Raw genomic sequence first — 24,847 nt, forward strand, 5'->3', positions numbered from 1 at the left:
GTTCAGCAGAACTGGCTGAAACACGCTGGCATTTCCACATCCCAGCAGCAGATGTTTGTAAATAGGCACGCCTTCACTTGTAGAAAGGAGTGAGCATCTAGAGACTGCTGTGTGTGGAGGTTTATTCTTTCTTTTCTGTGGAGCTGTTGCTGAGTATTTTACCATTAAATGGGGAAGAAAAACAAAAGTGCATCATTACATTAATTGGCATTTCATTCAGAATTATTTCCAATGTGTAGTGGAGCAGGGATACACAGTGACCAGGTGTTCAAAACTTTCACTGATGGGTGAAGAGGTTAAGCTGGACATGGGACAAGGGAGGAAAAACAAATTTTGATGAACCTGATCTTCAGCAGCAGTGAGGTTCTAGGAGATGGCTTTTGTTAAAAAGAAAGAATGTCAAAATGTGTGATCTTCCTATACTTTTTCAAGAAAAATAGCAGCATTATCTCTATCTGAGTTCATCTTTAAAATACGCAAAGGAGGGGCAGCGCAAAGGAGAGTATTTTTTGTATTGTACCCGCTGTGTTCTCTCATTCATGGTCTTTTTCTTGGAAGCAGCCATTTACCATGTTTTTTATTCAGAGAGATCCAGCCTGCATAGGGTTAGAGTAACCTTGTTAATGTCCTTTTGGTAACTTCTGCTTGCCAGCTTAAGGCTGACTGGCTGTAACTGCATAGCGATCTGCGTAAATCGGTGGTTGGTGCATTTGCAAAAAGTTCAGCCTGATTCCATTGATCTAAGCACCAATTTTACAACTCTGTCTGTGGTGCCGTTACAGCAACTGAGCGAGCAGGCAGGCAGGCACCCTGCACATACCTCTCTTAGCACGGTGATTTACTGCCTCCATCTGCTGCCTTTTACAGCTCTGTGCTGGCTAACGTCCCTTCCTGCCTGGTTCGCTTGTTTCAGTCCTGTGATGCTACATCCTTAGTGCGAAATCTGAGTCTTTGTCACCAGACTGAAAAACTGACCGTGGCTTAGCTAAAGTTCTTTTCCCGTCTTCCCTGTGGTTACCTTGTGCTTAGAAAAAAAACTGGTCGGGGTCACAGTAGGTGGACACGGATGCTTTACCTTTTGACCTACTTTTTTTTGACTAGTCCATGTTCTTCAGCCATTCGGCAAGGCTTCTCTTGTGTTTTGTTTTGACTTGGCCTGATGGCTGAAAGCTTTACTGTAAATTATTATTTTTGACAGTTATTATAGTGATATGCTACCCTCCCATATTATCCTCTGACTGCAGGTATCAGAATGCGCAAAAATATGCCTAAAATGTCACAAAAGAATGCAAGTCACATGTAGTTATAAATTAGTTCAGATAAGCAAAGTAAGCAATGTAAGCTTACATCGCAATGTAAGCAAAGTACAGTACCTCAAGAGGAAATGACAAGCACCACTGATTAGAGTATTTATGATGAGAAAGAGTTTCTTAAGTTCAATACATAATTTCTGTTTATGGAGTCAGTGCATTAAAAATAGTATAAAGTAACAACTTGCCATTTCTCTCTAGGCTACCAAGATGCATATATAGATGGATTCAACTAATAAATCAACAAAATATTGGCTCTTGGGATGGAAGGGTAAGAGGTAAATGAGGAAAACAACTACAAGAGTTAAGCATCTGAACAAGGATACTCTGAACAGCATCTGGTTATGGCAGGTCCAGTGGAGGCTGCATAGTTGATTCTGTTTTGCTTCAGAGTAAAAGGAAAAAGGGGCCACGTGGCATCCTGGTTGACACCAGCTTACACTACTTGGTGTGCGAGAGACAATGGTTTCAGAGCTCTATCATCATCTCCTTTGTTTTCTCACTAGTTCATATGTAGGCAGCATAAAAATATCGTCTTTAACCTTGGCTGAAGAATCACACATTAATGTTTTTTTCAGGTGGAACTTGCAGAAATTTGCACAAAGAGCGAACGTTATATTGGCACAGAAGGTGGAGGAATGGACCAGTCCATCTCTTTTCTGGCAGAGGAGGGAACTGTATGTAGATATTTGTAATCTCAACTAACAATGTAATATAAATTTTTGTAAAAAAAAAAATCTTCGTATGTATCCAGCAGAAAGACAAGAAACTGGAATACCTCAGTAAGCAGTCTAAGCAACATTGGTATGCAAATGGAACGGGAATTATATGTATAAACTTGTGTACATTCAAGTATAACAAGTTTGAAGGAGTAAGATTATGAAAATGAGAAATGTCAAGAAAGGGGAAGGAAAAGACGTGGAGAAAGATGTACTCTAGAAGAGCACCAGGTTTCACGCTAATTGCCTGATTCATCGCCAAACTTAGACTGTTTCCCATATAATGAAATCTGAATGGTCGGTATGCCTTGTATTCACTGCAAATGGGATAATTATTACAAAAATGCTTTCTTGAAACTTCTTATAACCAAACAGTTCTAGGAAGTTTTGCCAGGTCCAGTTACAAAGACAATGGGGACTTTTTCCCCCAGTTTTGCTAATTCCAGACAATTCTGTGGCTGGATTCTAATGTAGAAGGCATTTAGCTGTCTTAAACGTGGTGACAGAAGGTGGACCAGCAATGATAAACAGGACCTGCCAGGTTACGCATGAGTGCTTGCAGTGGAATTTACAGAGGACTTCATCCAAGAGGTGCACTGCAACTGTTCAAACCAAAAATTGTCAGAATACTTCTACTGAAATTAATGTAGTGTTTGTTTCATGACAACCTTTACTTTCTTTGTTAAAGTAATATTATTCCTCTAGAGCTTTTGTTCCTTAATGCCATATCTTGGATGACCCTATACAGAAATTAAACCATTTCCTAGAATTACACCAAACATTTAATTTCACCATGAGACACATGTATTTTCAGCTTCACATCATTTGTACCTACTCTGCACCTTTACTTCAGATTTTTACTGTTAGTTGTAAACACACAGGTACGTGAATGCTGAAAGAAGCAGGTTATTTTCCTGGTGTACACACAGATGGTCATGTAAGTGGAGGCTTTTCTGATATATAGAGGTGATGATCAAAAAAGGGAAAGAAAATGTTAGAAAAAACTAGAAAAGAATTTTTGAACAGACCAGAGGATGTCCTTGCTTTGGTGTGCTTGCAGCTGAATGCAATTCTGGCCTCCCCTCTCAAAAAGAAGAAATACTAGATTGAGAAAAGCACACTGATTAAGTAAAGGACACTGAGGTTGATCAAAGCTATTCTTTATATGAGCATTGACTGAGTAATTTAAAACTTTTCAGCTTGGAAAACAACTATCTTTGAGGGTGACACTCTGAAGCTCTGTAAAACCCCTGAATGGGTCAGAAAAGGTAAATTGAGAATTCAGTGTTTTTCATAAGCAAAGAACTAATAGAAACACAATGACATTAGCAAGAAGCTTGTTAAAAACAAACAAGGAAGTTTGGTTGTTTTTTCCCCAAAACATTCATTGTTAAATTGAGAAATACCATACTTTGTGGAAGGCAAAAGTTTTAAAAGGGTTCAAAAAAGACTTCCTTGGATACAATGATAGAGTATTAGCCTATTTGTAGCTATTAATAGTCCGATGTTTCTTCCAGTGTAACTGCTGTAATCTTTGCTTATGAGAAGCTGGAAAAATATACCCGAGAAAAAGATTGTTTTGTATATGTCCTGGTTTAATATTCTCCCGAAATATCCATTTATGGCTCCTGCCAGAAACAGGACAGTGGACCAGCTTGGTGACACATTCTGATCTAATACAGCAGTTCTTAACAGGCATAGTTAAATGTAAGCAAGTTTGTCTGTCTTGATAGTAGTTTTGTGACGTGGTCCAGAATCTCAATGGCAGGGAGTAACCCACATGCTGTACATAATGTACAAGCAGATTTGTCGTTGTTTATTTAGCACTCTAGCTGCTCAAGGAACTCTCTGGGGGTGAACAATGCCAAGACCAGTAAGACGTCCCTGCTTGCAGAGTTACAGTCTATTCTAAGAAGCCCAAACAGGGCACATGATTTACAACTTATCCCACTGAAAAAACAGATGTGAATTTAATCTCTTGATTACATTACATCCTGAATTATTTAATTAATGGATGCCTAGCTTATTCCATGAAAAGGTCACAAATGCTGGGAACATCTTATGTAGCCTGTGCAAGGCATCTGTGAGGCAAGGCAGTCTCTTATGTCAGAAGGAAGGAGACAGTAACTACATTTTTATATATAGTTTTATTTAATTTTCTGTTTGCTTGTCCATATGTAACATGATCACTGTCTCCGGCCAGTCCTAAAATTGTGGTACTATTGTGTACCTCATGAATGAACCTTGATTTAGGGGAAAACGAGAAAACTGAGGGGGAGATGGACACTGGCGAAGGGGAAGGGAATGCAAAACCCCTTTTTTCTAGTGGCACGCACATTAGCTTCAGCCAGGCCTGGTACTTTTCTGTAGATCAAAGAGAAACTGCTGTCTTACACAGGCAAGAAAAATAGGTTGGGTGGGGTTCTGTGAAATGCTGAAAAAAACCAAAGACTTAATGGAAACATTTTAAAATCCAGCTACAGGGAAAGGTTTGAAATGTATGTGTAACTTGGCCAATGAGGTGAAACTTCTTTTCTCACTGTTTCATGTCAGTTTTCTTTCCTTAACTGTCTCTGGATTTTCAAGAGAAAAAACACGCAAATTTGCATTTGATTTATAGAACTAAGTGCACTGTTAGCTAGTAGTAAATTAAACCTAACCATTCATTTTTCTTTCAATAGGCCAAGTTGATAGAGTTCAGTCCTCTGAGGGCGACTGATATTAGACTTCCAAGTGGAGCAGCGTTTGTTATTGCTAACAGTTGTGTTGAAATGAATAAAGCAGCAACTTCTCATTACAATATTAGGGTAATGGAGTGTCGTCTGGCTACAAAGGTAACGTATGGCTTATGTCAAACTCTAATTAAACCTTCATCTAAATATGTGCTTTTTTCCACTTCTGACCAATCATGTCATTAACACCTGGCTAGGTGCTACCCTAAGTAGCATTTTTCTTTCCAGAGCCAGACACCTCCGTCTCTGCAGAAACAGAACTCCTGCCGAGTTTAATGGAAGTGCAAGGACTGTGCCCTTATATAGAAGTTTATGTGAATTAGTTCTATTCAATTTATTTTGTATTATATTTCAGTGGAGGAAATAAGTTATTTTTCAGCAAAAATATATTCTCAGTTAATAAGATAGACTGTTTCTAATTAAAGCTGAATAATGACAAATAATGGAAAGCAACCAGTGTGGTCACATGTTTATATGTATATATGGCAATAGATGTGTATTTTCTAGGATTTAGAGGACATCAAAGCTACTAGTTGGAGGTCTGGTAGTAATATTGGAAATGCTGAATAGCAGCATGTATCAGTGTAAAGCTTAAAACCAGACTTGAATCAAACCCCAACATTTAGGTTGTGCTGTCAGTGTGCAGCTTGCAATTATCTCTAAAATGCATGGGATTTGAACAGGAAAAAATGTAAATTCCACTAAATTCTGGATTTTGTAGACCATGTGTTTAGGAATATGTAGATGTAGTGTTTGACTTGAATTTGTTATAGGAATACAGGGTTTTCTTCTTTGACTAGATAAAGCGAGGAGACGTCCTAAAGATTCATTGCAGTTATACCCAACATAGTGTGTTCCGTGAAGGAACAGAATTTTGCTCACAAAGTCTAGATGAAAATTTTGAGAACTGCAGTGTGGAACTCCTTGCCACAAAACATTTTGCCGAAATCTGAGCAGTACTCAAAAGTACTTTCAGCATCTGTTGGCATCATAATTCTGTGAGAAAAATATTGTATTTAATGCTTTAAAAAGGGACTTCAAGAGATGATCAGATACTGACAAAATGTAATATAAAATACTGCGTTGAGGTTTTTTTGAGGACAGAAGTTAAACTTCAGATGACTTCTAAAATGGGCTTTAAATTCAAGTATTAAGAACATAGCAGCATTTTAGGTTTATATAAGGTATAGTAAAAATAATAGCACCAATGACCACAGTTAAAGCTGTTGTCACTGAAATTAATAAAAAGATTCTTACACCATTAAGAAAATCAAGATTAGGACCTCTCTGTGTGTTAGTTCTGGTATAACTGATAAACCTCTAATTTCAGATACTTAACTGATCAAGTATGTATTTTAGGAAAAGCTTCTGGATTACTATTTTTTTGCATAAGAAACAGAGCCTTCACAGATGATGTGTTCTAAAAGGCAAACTACAAGCGATTAAGTTGTAACAACTTTCGAAGTGTTGTTCCATATACCAGATTTTGTGAACTGAATCACAGTTTTCCAAATTGCTCTAAATTATCGCTCCTCTGCAGGAAACTAAAGAGGTGGTAAGGAAAGATGATTTTTTTTACCTCCTGTTAGCTATGATGTAATCTCTAAAGAGATACCTTTAGCAGATGCTTGATTTTAAGGAGACTAACAACATACACCTGTCTATTTTTCAACATATGCTACCCAGATGGAAAGTTGCACATGCTATACAAACACATTGAGCCAGGAAAAGCCTGTCTTTAGGAACAGGTTACGGTGGGGTGAAGGAGGGCAGGTCTGTAACTGGAAGCAGAGAAGTCTTTTAAGCACCATTAAGCTAATGGAACTATGAAATAACATGCTGGGCCTCACAATAATGTTTTAAAAGAAATTCTCATTGGTAAGTGCTTTAGGATGGGTGCATTTTCCCCCTTTCTGCTTTAGGTCATCCAAGAATTTCATACTGTTAGCAGAAAGCTCCATGTAAGTAAAGGTGCCAACACAACATAGCCCTGCTGGCATTACTATAGAACATTTTGATGTCAGTCTGTCCCACAGCAAGTGAGCTCTTGATCCTCCTCACAAAATTATCTTCCTCAGGTTCTGTTCCTTCCCCTTCCCTTCTGGACAGTAATTTTTTTTGTTTGAGTTTTCTTTTTCTTTCTCTATTCTTGTTGGAGCCTCTGAGTGCTTTCCTGTACGCTGTTAAACAGCGCATTTAAAGACACGTAGGTTCTGCAGAACACTCGCAGTTCCAAAGGACATTAATTTGTACTATATACTTCAGAAAGCTCACACAGTAGGTGCTGCAGAATGAACAGGGGCACTAGGGAACACTGTGCTCTGCTCTGCTTCACTGTGTGTGGTTTGCTTCACTGGCAGCTGTAGAGCAGTGCCAAGAACATCTGCAACTGGAATGCCATATAGTTAATCAACTAATGTTTTTGTTAAATGTGGAAAGATGCTCAAATGACATTGCAGAAATGTAAAGTGAAAGAAAATGATGTTGCTATGTAAGGGCTAAGCATTCCTATACTCACTCCTAGTCAGACTTTATTTATATTTATCCCATTGTTTATTGTTTTCCTCTTGGTTATTTACTTGTTCTCCACTGTGCCTGTGTTGAACAGTAAAGGACAATAAAGCCTACAGATGCTATATCCTGGCAGTTAAGAGCCAGCTGCATGATGTCCACATCTTTAATCCATCTAGTCAGAGATCATCGAGAATATATCCAACTGTGGGATCAGTATTGGGATTACTTTTGTACATTAAAGAGATGGGATTTTCTCCCATTTCTGTTCTGCATCCCTTACAATGTGAGCTGTTGCAGCTAGAGTGTTCTCAAAAACCGGTTTCTGTTTGTCCCTAACATTTTTCCCAGTGCTGTTAGAATTGAAACTTTGCTACAAGTGGTATAGACCTTTCTAACAAAGCCCTGCCCACTGCCTGATGGGGTCAGTTCCCATTTGGAACATTTGATTTGTAAAACCCCCATGTAGTTAGCTCATCTAAAATACAGCATCTCCCTTGAAGTATAGAAATGGGAACGGATGTGACAATACACATGGCATATTTCTACAGGGGATTATTTATTTAAAAGGAGGTAGGAAATGTTTTGTTGCCTTATGGAACATTATGTTTTGTAAATTCTTAGTTCTGCTTAACTCGTAATAAAGTCTACGGGATGCTGAACATTAGGATCCAAGTATGAAGAAAATATTTCCATTCATGTAGCACCTTGAAGCAGATTAAAGAACAACACAAACATGCACCGATATTGAGTATTTAAATAAAACAAATGAAGCAATAATTGTTATTCTAACTGATCAATAAGTAAGCTAAAATACAATTACATAAAGGCTGTGGACTTCTAGGTACTCAGAACCTTTGAAAAACAGGCCTGAAATTACTTACTCAGTCTTCTACAGGCAAATTTTCTCACCCTGATTTTTGTGTTAACCACTAGACAGTCCTGCTTGTTTCTCTACCACTGAACATACAAAACTGTGTTTTAGATGGCAACAGAGTCATATGATGAGGTTTTTGATTGGATTTTGTTTGTTCTGTTCCACTAAGCCTGACATAAATCTTAGGAAGTCACTAGATGGCACCAAAAGTAGTTAATTTTTATATACTATAATAAAGCAATGGTGGAGGAGCCCCTGCAAAAGCACTGTTGGTGGAGAGCAGGGGGTGAGAATCTATAGCAGGTAGTTGGGCAGCACGTCTGCTGCTTAAATTTCATGCTATAACTTTGCATAAAGCAAAGCAAATACTTTTCAGACACGTACATTAATATCACGATTTTTTAAACTCAGGAAGTTAAATGTCTTTGATGAATCGAGACATAAATGATTTCAAATTGATCTGACTCAAAACCAGTGTTTGTTGAAAAGAATAACAAAACAACTGGGGGAAATCTTGGCCCCATTGATTAGAGTTTTTAACGCTGAACTGAATAGGAAAAGGATTTCATTCGCTGGTCTTGCTGCACTGCTTTAAACTATCTGCAAACCTACAGCCTGATTTGGCATACTTTTAAGGTTTAATCTCAAGTTTAAATGGTGCAGAACTGGAGGTATGTCAGGTACTTAGGAATGTATTAGAACAATGTTTCTGTGTAAATTCTAATCTGTGTAGTAATCTGTTGAAATTAGAGGTGGCATGTCAGCAGGATCCTGCAATGACGATTTAATATTCTTCTATAATTCATAACATTAAAAATATTCCACATTATGAGGAAAGCTGCTTTACTCAACCATTTTCACTAGGCACATGAGAAAATCAACACCTGTAGCAGCCTTCCAGAGAAAAGCCTCTTTGACATATTTCCCTCTAGGATTCTGGTGTGTTGAAGCAGCTACTGTCAATTGTCAAAACATCAAAAAGATACACAAAGCATTACATCATTGTTTGGAGTGGAAAAACCAGATACATCTATAATTATCATCATAGCAATCATACAGGAACAGACCACATTCTAATACGTTGTAGCCTTCCTGTAAGGCTCAAAATTTCATTTAAATTGGATGTTAAAAGAACATACTTAAAATTTATTTTAAACTCTAGAGATTGAGAAAGGTCACCTTTAATTCTCCCACACAAATCTTATGTCCGCTTTCATATTTCTAAGGCTGTTATGAGAAAGGGTTTTAATGACAACCTTAAACGCTCATCAGAAAACTCCAGGAGCATATTGGAAAGGTCAAACTGACTTTTAAATGTTAGAGCAAATTATAAGAGTACAAATTCTAAGCAAATTCTAAGAAGCAGACTTCTTAAGGACTTCTAGTGTTACAATAGAACAGCATTTGTGTAAGCTGATTTATATATCTTCTGGCTGTGAAAGGTTGAAGTAACAACATCCATGGAAAAGGATAAATCACTGTTTTGTTGTCACACAAATAATGCCAGCAGGGCTTTTACAGACAATATCTCATTTGAGGGAAGAATATCTGTCATTCACAAACCTTTTATAAATAAACAGAATTATTATCTGCTGTAGCTTCTGATGGTTCCCAATCAAGAAGTGAAAAGAGCAAACAGGCACGTATGGACCGTTAAATAGTTTTAAACAGGAAGGCACAATATTTTCTGTTTGATTTTTTGAATTTTAGCTTCTCTCAAAGTCAAAAGGCTTGGACTGGAAAAAAATGTTGAGACTCCGCGATGTGCAATCCAAGTTAGGAGTTAACCTAGAGGAAATGCTGACCATTGTCGAGGAGGTATTACATCCTGAGCCTTACAGCACAGAGGAAATTTGTAAATGCCTGGGAATTAGCCTGGAGGAGCTCCGCTCTCAGATCCTTAGTCAAAACACGCAAGATGGTAAGCATATATGAAACGGTGGGGTTTAGTGTACAATGTTTGTATTATTTAAAAAGTTCATGTATTAAGAAGTAGTGCAAGGGGAAGTATTCCCGGAATACTTCTCTGGAATCTTGGGTGGCAAGGGAGAGAATTGATACCACGACTTCTTTGACATTTAACTTAAAATAGAGCAAAACTTTGATTTTGAATTAACTGTTTCTAAAATGGTAAAAGTAGCAGATCACTTACTATTTTAGCCTGTTCTGTTTGAGAGTCATCTCTAAATAACCCCAGTTTTATTCTAGGGAAAAGACTAAACTGGGCTTCCTTTTTAGGCAATAGCTCTAACAAAACTAAACATTTTGGATGGTTACAGCATCATTAAAATGATCCCTGTTTGTTCTCCTTTAAGTGGTTTTAAAGACCAGCAAAGATGGAGCTTGTGTTTCTGGCTTTGAATTTATAAATATATGATCACTACATAACACATACTCTGGGTAGGAGGTCATCTAGGTCTCTCCTGAGAAAGACGTTTCTGTTACTATCAGTATTTTTTTTTCTTTTAGGAAAACGTTGGTGCAAGTGAACAATTTGCCGATTCAGGTCTCTCCCATGTATTATTGCTTCTGGTCATACTATGCAGTCATGAGCATGGGAATGGAATGGATCCTGCCTGCATATAGTAGTCTTACTAATAATACTGAGTAGTAGAGCATTTATGAAATGCTCTCCCTCTTGCATAGAACAGGCTTCCAGTTGAGATCAGAATCTTTCTTTAAGAACTTAAAATAATCCTTACTTCCATAAGAAACATTAGGAGAAACTTCTTTCCTGGGAGGGTGACAGAGCCCTGGCACAGGCTGCCCAGAGAAGTTTTGGAGTCTCCTTCTCTGGAGACATTCAAAACCCACCTGGACGTGTTCCCGTGTGACCTACTCCGGGTGATCCTGCTCTGGCAGGGGGATTGGGCTAGACGATCTTTTGAGGTCCCTTCCAACCCCGAACGTTCTGTGATTCCTTGCTTCCATTCTCCACCCTTAATACCTCTGTTGTTTTGTGGATCAATTGTTCCTTGCCAGTCATTCTGAAGACTGTTTTCAGGGATGTATGTATTTGATGTATATAAAACAGTAGCATATCTATGTGTACTGGTGCTTATTATATTTAAATAATTTGCATCTCTGGAATGACCGTAAGCTTTATGTATTGACCAGGGACCGTGTCCTCAATCTCTAACCTGTGTTGCACTCCAGTGGTATCAGAGCGTATGAAACTCTCTTATATACCCGGATGGAACAGCTTAATCCAGTTCCTTTCCTCCATAGAAAAAGTAATGGCGACTCTGGGCTGTACATCTATGAGGAATATACTGAACCACGGACCTGCACTCTGCAACATTTTCATGCGAAACTACCAGGCTGTCAGTCTTTTATGCTGTCCCCTTACCCTGCCCTTCATGAAGCAGCACAAGACTGCTAACTTACAGATGTTTATATCCTTATACCTGGTTTATAAAACAAAATTCGACAGCTCTGTAGAACTGAATTGTTTAGATAGGTTATTTTGATTTTTTTCAAAACTAAAGTCTGGATAACAAAAATTAATCGTGAAAGCTACGGAAGAAATTTTATACTGTAGCTGCGAATACTGTTTGCAGATGTTTGCTGAAATTGCATTACCCTGACTTCATTTGATAAGGCCAATTAAAATGGGTTATGCAAAAGCCTCTTTGCATGTACAATATAAAAGTGAATTAGAGAGTTCTGTAAAACTATATGCAAAGAAGAAATAAGACAGACACAGAAAGAAGGAATCTAAATTCACTGTTTGTTTTTGTTACACACTATAGAAATGACATTTTATGTCGGCTTTAGAAAACCAGAGGCCTGTTTGACAAAAATATTTTTCTTATTTCACCACCACTTTCCCATTATATTTTAATGACAATGCCTGACTTCTTCACGTGGGACAAAACATACCTACACATAAGTAATCTCTGCACAGAATTTCAGAACGTTGCTGAACTTCGTTGTTTTACATGAAGAAAGAACCATAGCATTTAGAATATCTTTCCTCCTTTGTACACCTTTGGTCAATTTTTCTGATAAAATGTTATAATGTTAAGGGTAAATTATTTGCATGAGAAGTACTATGTAGATAATTTACTGAATTCTGAGTTTTCTTTGTGGCTCAGATGTAAACTGTCAGTAGTTTTATTTTTTTTTGTATTTCTCAAAGCCCAACAATAGTTACAAATACTGTTTTGTGCTGGCATTGTATCTCAGCTTTAGGGATCTGATAAGTCTAGCTTTCCCTCCTCCAGTGATGGTACCATATACTTAGAGAAAATTTTATAAGTGTATAAGGCTGACTAGATAAAAAACTCCACATCCCAAATAAAAATGGTAGGGACAGGCAAGTCTCAGGCCAGGTCTGGAAGCAACTTTGTATCCCTTTTCTAGGCAGGTACTCAAGGATTTCTGCAGTTCCCCACTGTACAGCCTACTTGTTCCCCAAGTTTGGAGAACTACAGATGGTGCATAAAGCCTCTCTAAACTTCCTGCATTTGTTCCTCAGCCAACTCAAAATCCTGAGTTTAAATCTCCCTTGCAAATGTTTACACATGGATTGCACTTGTGGCTTCTGAACATCTCTAGAAAAATAGTATTTATTACTTTCTAAGGTGCACTATGCTATAATTTTGGCTTGGACTTGAGTGCTTCACAGAACATTTAGTGTGTGGTGACTGTGGGACATTAAGTATTTATGAGCTTCACCACAAAAGGATATCTCCCCTAAACCAGTGTATTCCTTTAACCATGTTTTTATTTTCTTCTTAAACAAGGTATTTTTAAGCCCGTTTTTCCTTTTCATGTATAAAATTGTAATCTAGTTTTGACATCTAAACTTGGGAATGAAAGTGGTGTGGGAGGAGCAGGCACGCGTTTGCTGTGTGGATCTGGCTGTTTAACTGCCCTCTTATTTGTCCCCTGGAAAGAGAATTCTAAATCTGTGCTGTAGCTCCAATGAATGGTGCTTGAATAGCCTTTCATTCCCACTGCCAAGTGAGTTGTATTCATGGTGATCTCAGTGCAAGAACAGCTTCAACTTTATTTTTACAGGCAGACGTACGTGAAGGTGGACTCCCAGATGTTCTCCCAGGCTGCTCTTGGATACCTCAGGCTTTGTCGTGTTAGTTGAGTGCCCTTGTCTGACATGACCTGAACTTAGCTCCGAACTGCTAGACCTAGGAGCGCTTCCCAGCTTGAGAATCCAGGTGCCTACTCCAGTCTGATCCGTGTCATGGAAAAACTTGGGAATGTACCATTCTCTTCCACAAAAACGTGGTTTCATTGGGATGGGCCCCAGAGAGGTGGCCGCTCCCGGCAGATCCTGTACAGCCACCTGGAGGATGCAGGCCTTTGGGGTGTGCCCCAGATTAGGCACAGACATTGAATCATCTAGGTTAGCTGCAAAAGCCATCTTAAAACTAGCATTCCTCTGGAAGAGAAGTCACTTTAAACCAGCAGTTACCATAACCTCAAAGCAGGTGTCTGCTAAATGGGTCACCGAATCCAGCAATGACTCGTCCCCTGGTTTATTTTCAGAAAGCCAGATTGCAAACAGTTACTTGAGCAGTCCCAGTAGAGTAACTGTTCCCCACTTTGAGTAAGGGGTTCACAATCTGGCTCAAATTAAAGCCATCTGGCAGCGTTTTCTTATATACATTATGAGCCAGAAACCTTCACCCTCATCATGTTCAATCAGCAGGATGCCTAACAGAGAAGGGTACTATTCCACATGAGTAATGGTGGTAGAAACTGTCCCCTACATGATTTCACGTTGGCTAGTTTTTCCTGTTGTAAATTTCTAACAATCCCATCAGCCATGTGTAGCTCATTAATCCACACTGAAATGTATCTTAAGAAGCTGCCAAAGCAACTAAAAAAAAATATATAGCCTGAAGAGGCTGATCTTTAGCTAAAGGTCACATAGAATTGTACAGGAAGCCTCTAAAGAAAGGAATCTGCTGAAGTTGAAGTTGCAGCAAATAATGTGAGTTTGTAAGAAGCCACAACGTTTAATTATAAAGAAAAAAGAATCCCTGTAAATGGAGTGGACAGGTTTGTAGAATTTTTGTAAAGCTAAAATTAAAAATATGACCACATGGTTGAAAACTCACAGTAAATTTTTCTTTTACTTTTAATTAACCCACAATTATTTGCAAATAATAGCCCAGGACTTTTGTTTGGTTTCAAGAGATTTTATATGGATTTTGGACAAACTTTCATTAACATTAGTCTGCTGTGTCTTGACAACTTGGACGGTTTTTGTTCCAGTGCGAGCTATGAGTGCACTGGAAAACATCATCATTTCTTTTGAGGGCATTTGGTGGTTTGTAAGTGAATTGAATCTACCTGTTCATGGATGACGTTATAGAAATCCTCTGCAGAGGAGCAAAGCTAAGGTGCGGAGAATCCATAAAGCGTCAGCAAGTGTTGCTGACATTCTCTGAAGAACAGATAAGGACTGTAACACAAAGCAGTTAACAGTGGAGGAGATTCCTTGTAGAAGATTCAGTGTGTCTTCTGAAACTTCAGAAACACAGTTAGTGAGGCTATGACCTGGAAGGTGGATTCTTCTATTAGCAGAGGCGTTTGGTGTTGAAAGCCAGAAATGTGTGAATCATTTAATCATTTTAGAACAAGACTTACTGAGTACAGAGGTGTTGCTGTCCTGAAGATAATTTTACCTCATCAATACACTGCCAGAGAAGAAAGTATAAGTAGATATAAAAAAAATTTAAACACAAACATAATTTTCTGAAATAAAATGCTGCCCATAACCAACCAATAGCTAATGTAATGATACCAACCTTTAACTGATACTAATTCAGCACATGTCCACAACGGAGTCTGAATAGAACGTACAGCTGCTCCTTCTCACTTGAGAAGTGCCTGGAAGGACTGCTTTCACGTTGAGAGAAAGTCGGCGTCAAGGTAGCAAATTCTCCCCTACCCAGAGTGGTCTCCTGGGAGCAAATGCTGTCAGGGACACAGCTCAGGTCTTCGGGCTGGCAGCCAGTAGCCAGAGAGCCCATTCTGGTTGCCAATCCATAACTTGATGAGCAAAGCACAACCCCAGAGATTTTTAAGGTAATCTGGCCAGTAGAGTATTGCTCTACCAAAGGGTGGTCTCTGAATCAATCACAGCTTTTGGCAAGTCTGTTGCCTTACAATTGAAACCAGACATGTTTTCAGTTCATTCTTTGGGTTACTACTGTTCAATGGTGATTTACAAGAGAGTGTGAGCTATGGCAATCTCTCACGCAACTTTAGATATTCCCTAAACAAATGCACATTTAGAAATCTCCTTGCTCTAAAACAATGGCTTATAAGAAGAGAGTATTTAAAGAGAAACCATCCTTAAAAATAGGCCAAGCTGCCAACATTTAAAAATACTGAAGCATTGCTCTGCAAAACACAGTGCAAGTAACTCCAGCAGCAACAAAATTCAGTGGGGTAAACCACACCTCTAAATGGGAAACCAAAATATGCTCTTCCTGTGTGATACTCTCAAGATGATGTTTGAGGAGGCACTCAATTTTCTCATTTCTGTCCTAGTTTGAAATGCAGTCAGAAGGCCTGCGCAAAAGACAGCAACAAAAGGTTTCTCAGCAGCAGGCTGTATTGAATTACAAAATAAATATCACTAGGAGCAGTATCACCAGTAGCAGAGCACTGCTCTGTTCAGTGTTTCTCTATCGTTTCAACCTACTTTTGTCTCTCTCGGCACTGTATTTTCAGCATTTACAGTTGTGATTTTCACTTACTCTGGAGAAATAGAGATTATACAGGTGCTAATGAAGTTTTAGTCTGTAGGGGTTGCAGTCTGGAGCATACACACAAGAAACATAATACTGGACACAATTCTGTTTTCAGTCTTTCAAAGAAGATTTCTGCGTATACTCACAAATGTAGATTGCTGAAAGCCTCAGAAGTGATCCCAGAACTTGGCTGTCTCCATGGAACAGCCAAGTAGGAACTCCATGTGTCTGGGTCAGATAGCAAATTCTGCTCTGAGTACAGGGCTTGACTCTCCTTTGACCTCTATTTGAGTGTTTCATCAGCCATTTTACAAAGCAAGAAACACCAGAAGCTGAAATGAGGAGAGAGACCTCACTCTAAAGGAGAATTTAAATGTAGAAAGAAAATGAGGGATGTTCTGAAGTGCTCTAACAAGAGTCTGCTTGAGTTGTGATAAAATAAGGAAACATACTGCAGTAAGTGCTCTACATAGAGAATTGTCGACTTACCTAATATTTACAACCCAAACAGCTTAAGTAAATCAATTTCATCATAATTTATGTCATGCATGTTTCTGGTGAGTAACACTTCCTCAGTAGCAGCCATGGTTGATTTAATAAAGCAAACAGAACTATATTGGGACAGAAAAACAGTGAACTACACCATGATCTTGGGAAAGGTGGATCAATTATCAGATATTAGTTGCAATCCAAACCCTCCTGTAAATAGAATAGCTTGAGGAACCCTTAACTACAGCCATCCCCTTCCTTTTTGTGCTCCGCTGTTCAGGCTTGGTGGAGGTCTCCATCCTGACATCACATAGGTTTGGGCACCGCCCACCCTTCCCAGGGAAGTGCTTTTTCATGGTACAATACAGAAATTTTAGCCAAAATCTTTGCACTAGTCAATACAAAGCAGTGTCTGTCCTTGGGCTTGACATCTCTTCACATCCTCACAGGCAGCACTGACACACTGACTGGTAACACACACAAAAAATAAACCCTGAAAACCAACTGAAAGCACCTGTGCTCTTCACTGTACCTTTAATCTAGGAGTATCTACAGTCAGGGAGAGCCTGCATCATTGTGAAAATATTTGAGAGGGCTTCCTTACCTATGCACCAGGAAATACAGATAATAGCCTTTTTATTAATCTCAGTTTAAAAAAAAAAAAAAAAGGAAAGAAACAAGTTCTGTGGTTTGGTGGTTGGTGTTCTTCAAGAAAAGGTCCATCCACGCAGTTACGTAATTGATGCAGATGTGACCTGGAGCAGTCACACACTGTGCCCTGGGCCAGCAGTTGCCTGCAGGGTGCTGGGTAGCCTGCCCCGCTCTCATGACTCAGTTTTGCTGGTATTTGAAAACCTGAAAGCTTTACTTTAATGCCCTGCTGCGTGTTGCTGCTAACTCTTGACCTTGCAGCTTGCCTCTGCAAAGTAAAAGGACAGACTGGATCTGTTCCGTGTCAGAGCCAATGGCCAGAGCATGTGCATGAAGTTACCAAGATGAAAAAAATGTGTGCATTGTGTTTTGATGAACTCTAAATACTGTTTTGTTAGGGCTTTTAAAGAATACGTAAAATGAGCTTTTGCAGAAGACTTTTAGCCTGGAGAATTCTAATACAAAATTTGAATTACTAAATCTGTAATTCTGGTAGAATGGCTTTGTGGGTTGCTTTTGCAGTGAATATTAATGGATAACTGTAGTACTTAATATTTTCACTTTGTTTAGTTTCCACCTTTAAGTTATATCAGCGTGCAAAGCATGTGTATAGTGAAGCTGCCAGAGTGCTGGAATTCAAGAAGATATGCACCGAAGCACCTGCCAATGCAATCCAGCTGCTGGGAGAATTAATGAACCAGAGCCATATCAGCTGCAGGGAAATGTATGAGTGCAGCTGTCCTGAACTGGATCGGCTGGTAGACATCTGCCTGTAAGTTTTGACCACAAGGAAGAGTAATCGCCTGTTGAGAATATTGTTTGAATTGATGAGAAAATATGACATCGTTGGCTATTGCGATTTTAAAATGAAAGTATTCTTGTCTCTTATTACAAAATTAATCTCCTGCAGGGACATTACATGGTCAATTGTTTCCCTACTGACATCTGTGTAATACTTTCAGATGAAAGCTGCAGTTTACTGCTTTATTACAGACTTTGCTTTTGGACTGACTCATCATCACAAGTGTTACGTTAGACTGCTGGCTATTCTTTTTTTAAGTTGTAGAAGAAATCGTAACCGGTTTTCTTAAAACATGGTTGTTCTAGTCGAACTCTCTTTCTTTTTGTGTATTTCTTAGCCATTTCAGAACTGCCACCAGGGAATTTCAGGGCATAAACAAACTGCTCTACAGTCTTAGGTTGCCTTGAAATCATGTTATATTGTGAAACATTGCTGCGTTTTTTTTCAGTTTAAAAATAAGTTGTCTAGGGTTATCAGATAGGCTGGACAGCATTTCAACATTTAAAAGATGAGCACATTAACTGTTACAACAGCTAACACTCCACTTCTCCTCCTGCATTGTGTGTCTGAGCTTTACCTACGTTAGTCAGTCTCCATTCTGCTCCAGCCTCCTCTTTTTAGCTGGGTTCCCTAACTCACTTTGGCCCTGATAGAACAAGCCCTCTCGACTCCAGACCACATTCCCTGAGTGTCATTTTGTCCCTTCTCCCTCTGTTCCTCCCCACCTTCATGTCCTTTAGCCAGAATAAACCATCTGAGAAATGGCATGAGGTGAGCTGGACATCCCGGGTTGTTGTGTGTAGCTGTTATTTTTGTAACTGCTTCAGTGGATACCAAGATCTGGTATAGCCATGCGTTAATACAGAAAGTAAAAACAACTACTTGAGTACTCACTTTGACATAATATTTCATCCATAACAGAGGACCAGTATGAAAGGACATACACATTTCAGTCCCTCTTAATTTCTGTTTTTCTGGTACATTTAATCATGGGACAGACGTGCTAACTTTGATCTAAATTCAATGCCTATAAAAGGAATTCAGCAGTTGGTGATCATTTTAACAGTGGCTCGGTGGAGTAAACAGCTGCCCAGCGGAGTTTTCCCACCACCACTCCATCCCTGCCTCTGCCCCAGCCACCTTCTCCCAGCTGCTTCCCTCATTCACTTCACAGTGGCTCCTGGTGATGCCACCAGCAGGTTTCTGCTCATCTGTTATGATTCTTACTTGTCCCTAGAGAAGGTTGTGCTTAGTTTGGGAAACTCTGCCCTGTGCCAGAGTGCTACTGCCCTGCCGGAAGGGAAACGTAGGGACCATAAGTGTTTGCAAGCCTGAGGTCAAGAAATGTTTCACTGTCTTTTAGAAGCAAATATCCTGTCCTCTCTCTGCATCTTTCAGTCTTGAAGTAAACAGAAACTGTTCCAATTTGAAGCTAAAAATTGAATACCTTTTCACATTAAAAAAGTTACAAAAATATTTCTTTACCAGCAGCTAGCTTCTTTAGCTAAAAATTAGTCTGGCTTATAATGAAAATATGACTTTTACTAATATGCCATACATTTTCTTAGTTCTGTGCTCATGTGGATTTTGTAAGTTGCAATACCCATTTACTGGGTTTGTAAATTGATAGAATATGATACAGATGATTATTTACGTTAGTCCAATTTATTTTGCAGACAAGATGGAGTGGCCTCTGAGCCAGAAAACTGCAAACTTAAAAACCGAACAGAGACTTTTGGACATTCACAGATTATTTTGCATATGGGATGCACATGCTGTTGTGTGATAAAACACAGAGAAGCCTGATAGCCATTGGACAGTCTGATAGCAATTTAGCAATACACTTTTTGGTTTTGTTCCTTCTCTTGGGAGCCAACTCAGTATGTAACTCACAGGCTATGTTCAGTTTATTGTATCACATAACGATCACATAATAGAATAAGCTGCGACAGTTACTCAGTGGGGCAATTGCCCCATGGTTATCCCTCCTGCTCAGAGGGAACTGCTGATCTGTGTGTGAGAAGGGAGAACTATCTCCAGAGTCCCTGTCGTCAGCTGACTGCACTCCACAGAATTAACAAAAATCTTGGGCTACAAAGTCTTGATCCAGTGCAAGATACCAGCACTGCCTGTTCTGTGACACCACTGACAGAGGAAAAGCTGTTAACATCTGTGTTATTGTTAGGTACAGTAGCTCCCCAATGCTGATGCCTCAGTCAACAGTATCTGCAGACGGAACGCGGCAGAAGCAACGAGCCATTTTCAGCATCTTCGCTGAGGGTGTCGAATCACACTGACAGGGCTTGTTCTCAGAAACGCTCAGAGAAAACTGTCATGTTTCAAGTAGGAGGAAACAAGTAGGTACATACAGCGTGGAGGTACCTGTGCTGTGTTTAAATAAACTAGCACGGATTCAGCAACAGTCTATTGCAGCCTGAAGTTCAGCATGGGGATGGAAATCCTATGTTTTGCATTTATGCTGAGCTCTGTGCTTTCACAGCTAGACAGCTGCTGCTCCCTGAGCTACTCCGGGTGTCATGACACTGACTTGCAGGCAGTAGCATAGACACAGCCACAGAACCCGAAGGAAGGGAGTACACAGTTAAGATTTTGCTAAATTAAATTAAAATTTAGCAGAGCATTTCAGTTCCAGGGACCAAAATATAAAAATAGTGAAGGAAAAAAAGTGATGTGTGTGCCCATGTTACATCAGATTTCTAACTTACCAGCAGAAGAGCCCACAGCTAGCGTGGTGAGCAGAGCCAAGCACCACAGTGGTGTGTCATTTGTGTGAAACAGTTTCTAACTGGCATATTATAAAACGATTTAATTTAGGATTTTTTCATAACATCCATTGCACAGAAACAAGTAAATTATTTGTTCATTATTCTTTACAGTCTTGCCCCATCAAGAGTATTCCCTAAGAAATATATCTTTCTTCATTAGAAGTTTGATATTCTTCCATGTTTTTCTGATTCTGTGATTAGATTTCTAAAAGTATATAGCTGTTCTAGATGAATGCAGTTTAAGATGCATTAATCGAATTGTTGGAAAGTATTGTAAAAAGTCTTAGCTTTTCTCAAGTTTTACATTAAAAAACTAAGGGACATAAAATCACTAGTCACTCTAGGAAAACTTGGCCGATGTGATTATAGAAATGGCCAGGAACTACATAAATTACATTCTTTGCTTACAATGATATACAGCTGCCCTGTAACTTTAAAAAGCCTTTCCAAAAATACATTCCACAGAATTGCTCGAGTCTACTGCAGCTCTCTCCTTACAAGGTTTAAACTGTGAAGAATAATCTGCATATCCAGATGTTTTCTGTTTTGCCTAGATCTTTATGTTTTACTGTACAACCTCTGCCAAGAAAGAAAGGGATCCATACTTGCCGTGGTTTGTAGTGCTGAAAACTGCAATCACTAGTTGGTCAGTCATTTTTTTGCTTTTTGCAAAAGCAGAAAACTTGCACTTTCTCTAACCTATCTCAGGCTTCTAACAGCTGATTTACCTGGGTCTTTTCAAGTAAGTAACACAGAAGATTTTCTAAACAATTAAGGAACAAAAAATTGGATCTGAGCTCCTGAATTCATTAAGTAAGTCCTTTTGAAAACCTACAAAACAGAATAATACCCCTCCCTGTTAATATATTTAAATCTCATCATGTTAACTCCATGCTTTCTGAATAGCTGGTTCATAATTTTGAGTATTTGGAATTAACAATATTGCTCTGATTTTTTCACCTCTTACAGCACAGTTATTTTTAAAATAAGGTACTACAATATCTTACTTGCCACTTCCATATACTGGACTATGGGAATTCCACATTTACTGTTTTTAACTTTGCTGTAGTACTCATGGTTTTACTCTCATTTACACACGCCCCTTTCCTCGTAAGATAATTCTCTTTTTATACAATGAATACCGAAACAAGATACATCAACTCTTCAAGAAGCAAAGGCCAGAACATGGGACTGGGAGCTGAGGGCCCCCAGCACTGCCCCAAAGACAAGTTATCTTCCTTGTGTGCCCCATCTCTCCCTCTGTTCCTTGCCCTCACGGCTGGGGCACTGTCTCGCCCCTTGAATCCATGTCGCTCACCGTGTGGGTGAGCGCTCCATCCATGAGACTATTGCTTGCTCATACTCCGCTTCGTAGATTCGTGATTTAGATGTCAGAGCACAAGAGGAGAGCGTCTGGCTGTGAATCTCACTTTACCAGAGCAGCCTAGCTGAGGACTGAACTGATTAAGACTTGAAAAAGACAGTTTCAGACCTGTTCCAAAGTTAAATTTCTCATGTTTGATCTAGATGCCTCCCTTGCGCTGCGTCACCAGTAGATGCAGAATCAGGTGCTCGCTTCTGAATTTGTGTAATACCACGCATGGAGTTTTCAGGTGTTACAGCACTGCCCATCCAAACACCAAGTTCCTCAGCATTAAGCCCCAAGTGTCCAATCATATCAGCAGATTTCAAACTGTTAGCCACAGTATTTTGAAACACAGTGACTTCAGCTCTGAAAGAGGCATATTTTCTGTCTACATTATGCTTTATTTCAACTAAGTATTTTTAAATGACTCAGTAAAAATGAAGCATGGGCATGACCACAGAGAATTATGAAATCAATAAAAGGTTCAGAGCAATTCTGAAGGGATTTCAGTTGCCTACCAAAATAAAAGCCAGACCCCATCTGAAATACGAAGGTCTAACCGAGGTAACAGACCAAATGAGTACAGACAGTTGATTTAGCAGGCTCTGAAAAGTGCATTGGGCCTCATGAAGTTGATGGGAATTTCCCTATTGATTGCAGTTAAGACTGGATTGGGTCCTGTTTGTTTTAGGAGGTTGCTCCACAGACTAGAAAGGACAAAAATTGCATCAGAGAATGAGTGGCTTACAGGAATAATAATAAGTAAAAAGAACACCAACAGGAAATAAAGAATGAACATAAAATCGAGTCAATATGAAGGGTGGCACCACACAGACACACTGAAGAAAGTGTTTCTGTTCAAGCAGAGATGTAAGCATGTTTAGAATCAAACACATATGTAAGTACTTGCTTGAAATATGACCTAAACCTCTACTAACCCAGCAGTATACCAGATTCATTTAACATAAAATGCACATATGAAAAATTACCACAGCCTACTCGGAATGAGCTGTCATTTTCCAGTGTGATTCACATGATGCTGTCTCTCCCTCAAACACATTCTAGGACTGGTAAATCTCTCCATGCATGGCTATTGGAAACATAGCAGAAGTATTTGTTTGCAAATCAGATTATGTCTCCCACGAGAATTAGATTTCAAATTAGTTTTCTAAATCATCCCGTTCCGACTAGGTTAGAAAAGCCTCAAAGAAATTTACTACATGGTATTTCCCTACTTTTTCTGAATCTGAGTAAAGACTGGGAGCAGACGTAAGCAAACTAATGAAAAGAATTCTACTGATGAGAAGGTGTCTGAATCTTTCAGAGTAATGGCTTGGGATTTGCTGTAGGACATTTCTGGCAGGCCAGTATCTTGAGGCTGGGAATGGTTTATATTTTGGATGTCATTTATTTGTCATTGTTCTTTTTATTTATCCTCCTTATTAAGAGCATTTTTAGGGGGGACTAAATTCTTGTTTTACCTCTACCACTGCGAATCTGTTCAGTTGATGAGGTTCCTCTAAAAAGAGATACCTGACTCTGTCCATTCAACATAAACAGCTGTTTGAATGCAGTGACTATGACTTTTTAAGAGCTTCTGAACTCTCTTTTTCTTGACTGGCACGCTCAGCAGTCCTGCAGAAGCCTGCGAATCTTCAGCAAGTTTCAGATTTGTCCTGGAAGAATAGAGCTATTTGTCTTTGCCACATTAGAAAATGGCTTGCATGCCTACATCCTGTGCAATTAGTTTATGAACCCTCTTTTGTTATTTTTGTCATGTATTTCTGTTTTCACTTCTGATGTCTTGTGAATGTTGCTAACACAATTCCTTTCTTCTCCTGCTTTCTTCATCTCAGCTCTGCTGTGATCCTGAAAACAGCTGATGCTGAAGCATTATAAAAGAGGAAGATTTTTGGAATTGACAGAAAAGACTATATTGCAGTTTAAAGCGTCAGCATATTTTTTGTGCAAAATGGTAACACAGATTGCTGTAATGTTGCATACATACAAGTGACCTTCAGAAAAATCAGATGACACAGATGTGTTTTGAGTAAAGTACTCGCTCATTTTCTGTAGGAATTTTATATATGGCTAATTACCCCTTTTTGGTTTATTTTACATAATTTTTTTCTGTTATTTTGTTTTAGGCAATTTGGGGCCATTGGGTCACGTCTGACTGGAGCTGGATGGGGTGGCTGCACTGTGTCAATGGTGCCTACTGACAAGCTGAACCTTTTCCTAAAAAACGTAAAAAAAGCTTATTACCAAACTGATGTCCAAAGGTTAGCATTGGAGAATAATAGTCTGTTTGCTACCAAACCTGGAAGAGGAGCTTTGGTTTTCGTTGAGGCCTAAAGAACGTAAAAATTATAAAGAAGCTATGTAGGGTATGTAGAACTGGCTGTACTTCCCATGCCACAGTAAATGAATGCCTTTTCTGGTTTTTATTGCAAGGAGCAGTTGCTATTATCAAAATATATTTCTGAAGAAGCAATTAAAAGAAGACTCTTGGATTATAAAGTCTCTTTTTTTCCATACTAAAAATATCTTTCAGTATAAGCGTTGATTTACAGAAATCTATTGGCAAGGAAGACGGAAATTGCAATGAAGATGTTACTTTTGCTACAGCGGATCTCTCTTCTGTCTACTGTCATAAAAGTAAGACAAGGTGGAGCAATGAGCTATTTCGTGGTAGGGTGAGAGCATCGCAGCGTTTGCAGGGCTATTGGGTGCTTATTCTCTTTGGGTGCTGGATATTCTTTTATTTAGTGTCCTGTAAAAATGGCAGGTTAAACTGAAGAAGTCAAACAATCGGAAGGACCTTGCTAAACTTTAGAAGGTTTATAATCTCTCAAATAAGATTATTACTGTTGT

The 24,847-nt window shown here is 39.0% G+C and overlaps 1 protein-coding gene across 1 annotated transcript in view; it reads left to right on the top strand.

Annotated features, from left to right (window-relative positions):
• GALK2 (galactokinase 2) overlaps window positions 1-24,593 on the top strand; it is a 46,543-nt gene extending 21,950 nt beyond the window's left edge. The window contains exons 6-10 of the mRNA XM_009864653.1: window positions 1,889-1,987; window positions 4,711-4,863; window positions 9,860-10,070; window positions 17,590-17,791; window positions 24,121-24,593. Coding sequence (XP_009862955.1) covers window positions 1,889-1,987; window positions 4,711-4,863; window positions 9,860-10,070; window positions 17,590-17,791; window positions 24,121-24,328 — 873 coding nt within the window. The 3' untranslated portion in view covers window positions 24,329-24,593. The remainder of the gene's footprint in view (window positions 1-1,888; window positions 1,988-4,710; window positions 4,864-9,859; window positions 10,071-17,589; window positions 17,792-24,120) is intronic.
• Window positions 24,594-24,847: the final 254 nt, after the last annotated feature.

The sequence above is a fragment of the Apaloderma vittatum genome, unplaced genomic scaffold (assembly GCF_000703405.1).
Source record: "Apaloderma vittatum isolate BGI_N311 unplaced genomic scaffold, ASM70340v1 scaffold24982, whole genome shotgun sequence".
Lineage (NCBI taxonomy): Eukaryota > Metazoa > Chordata > Aves > Trogoniformes > Trogonidae > Apaloderma > Apaloderma vittatum.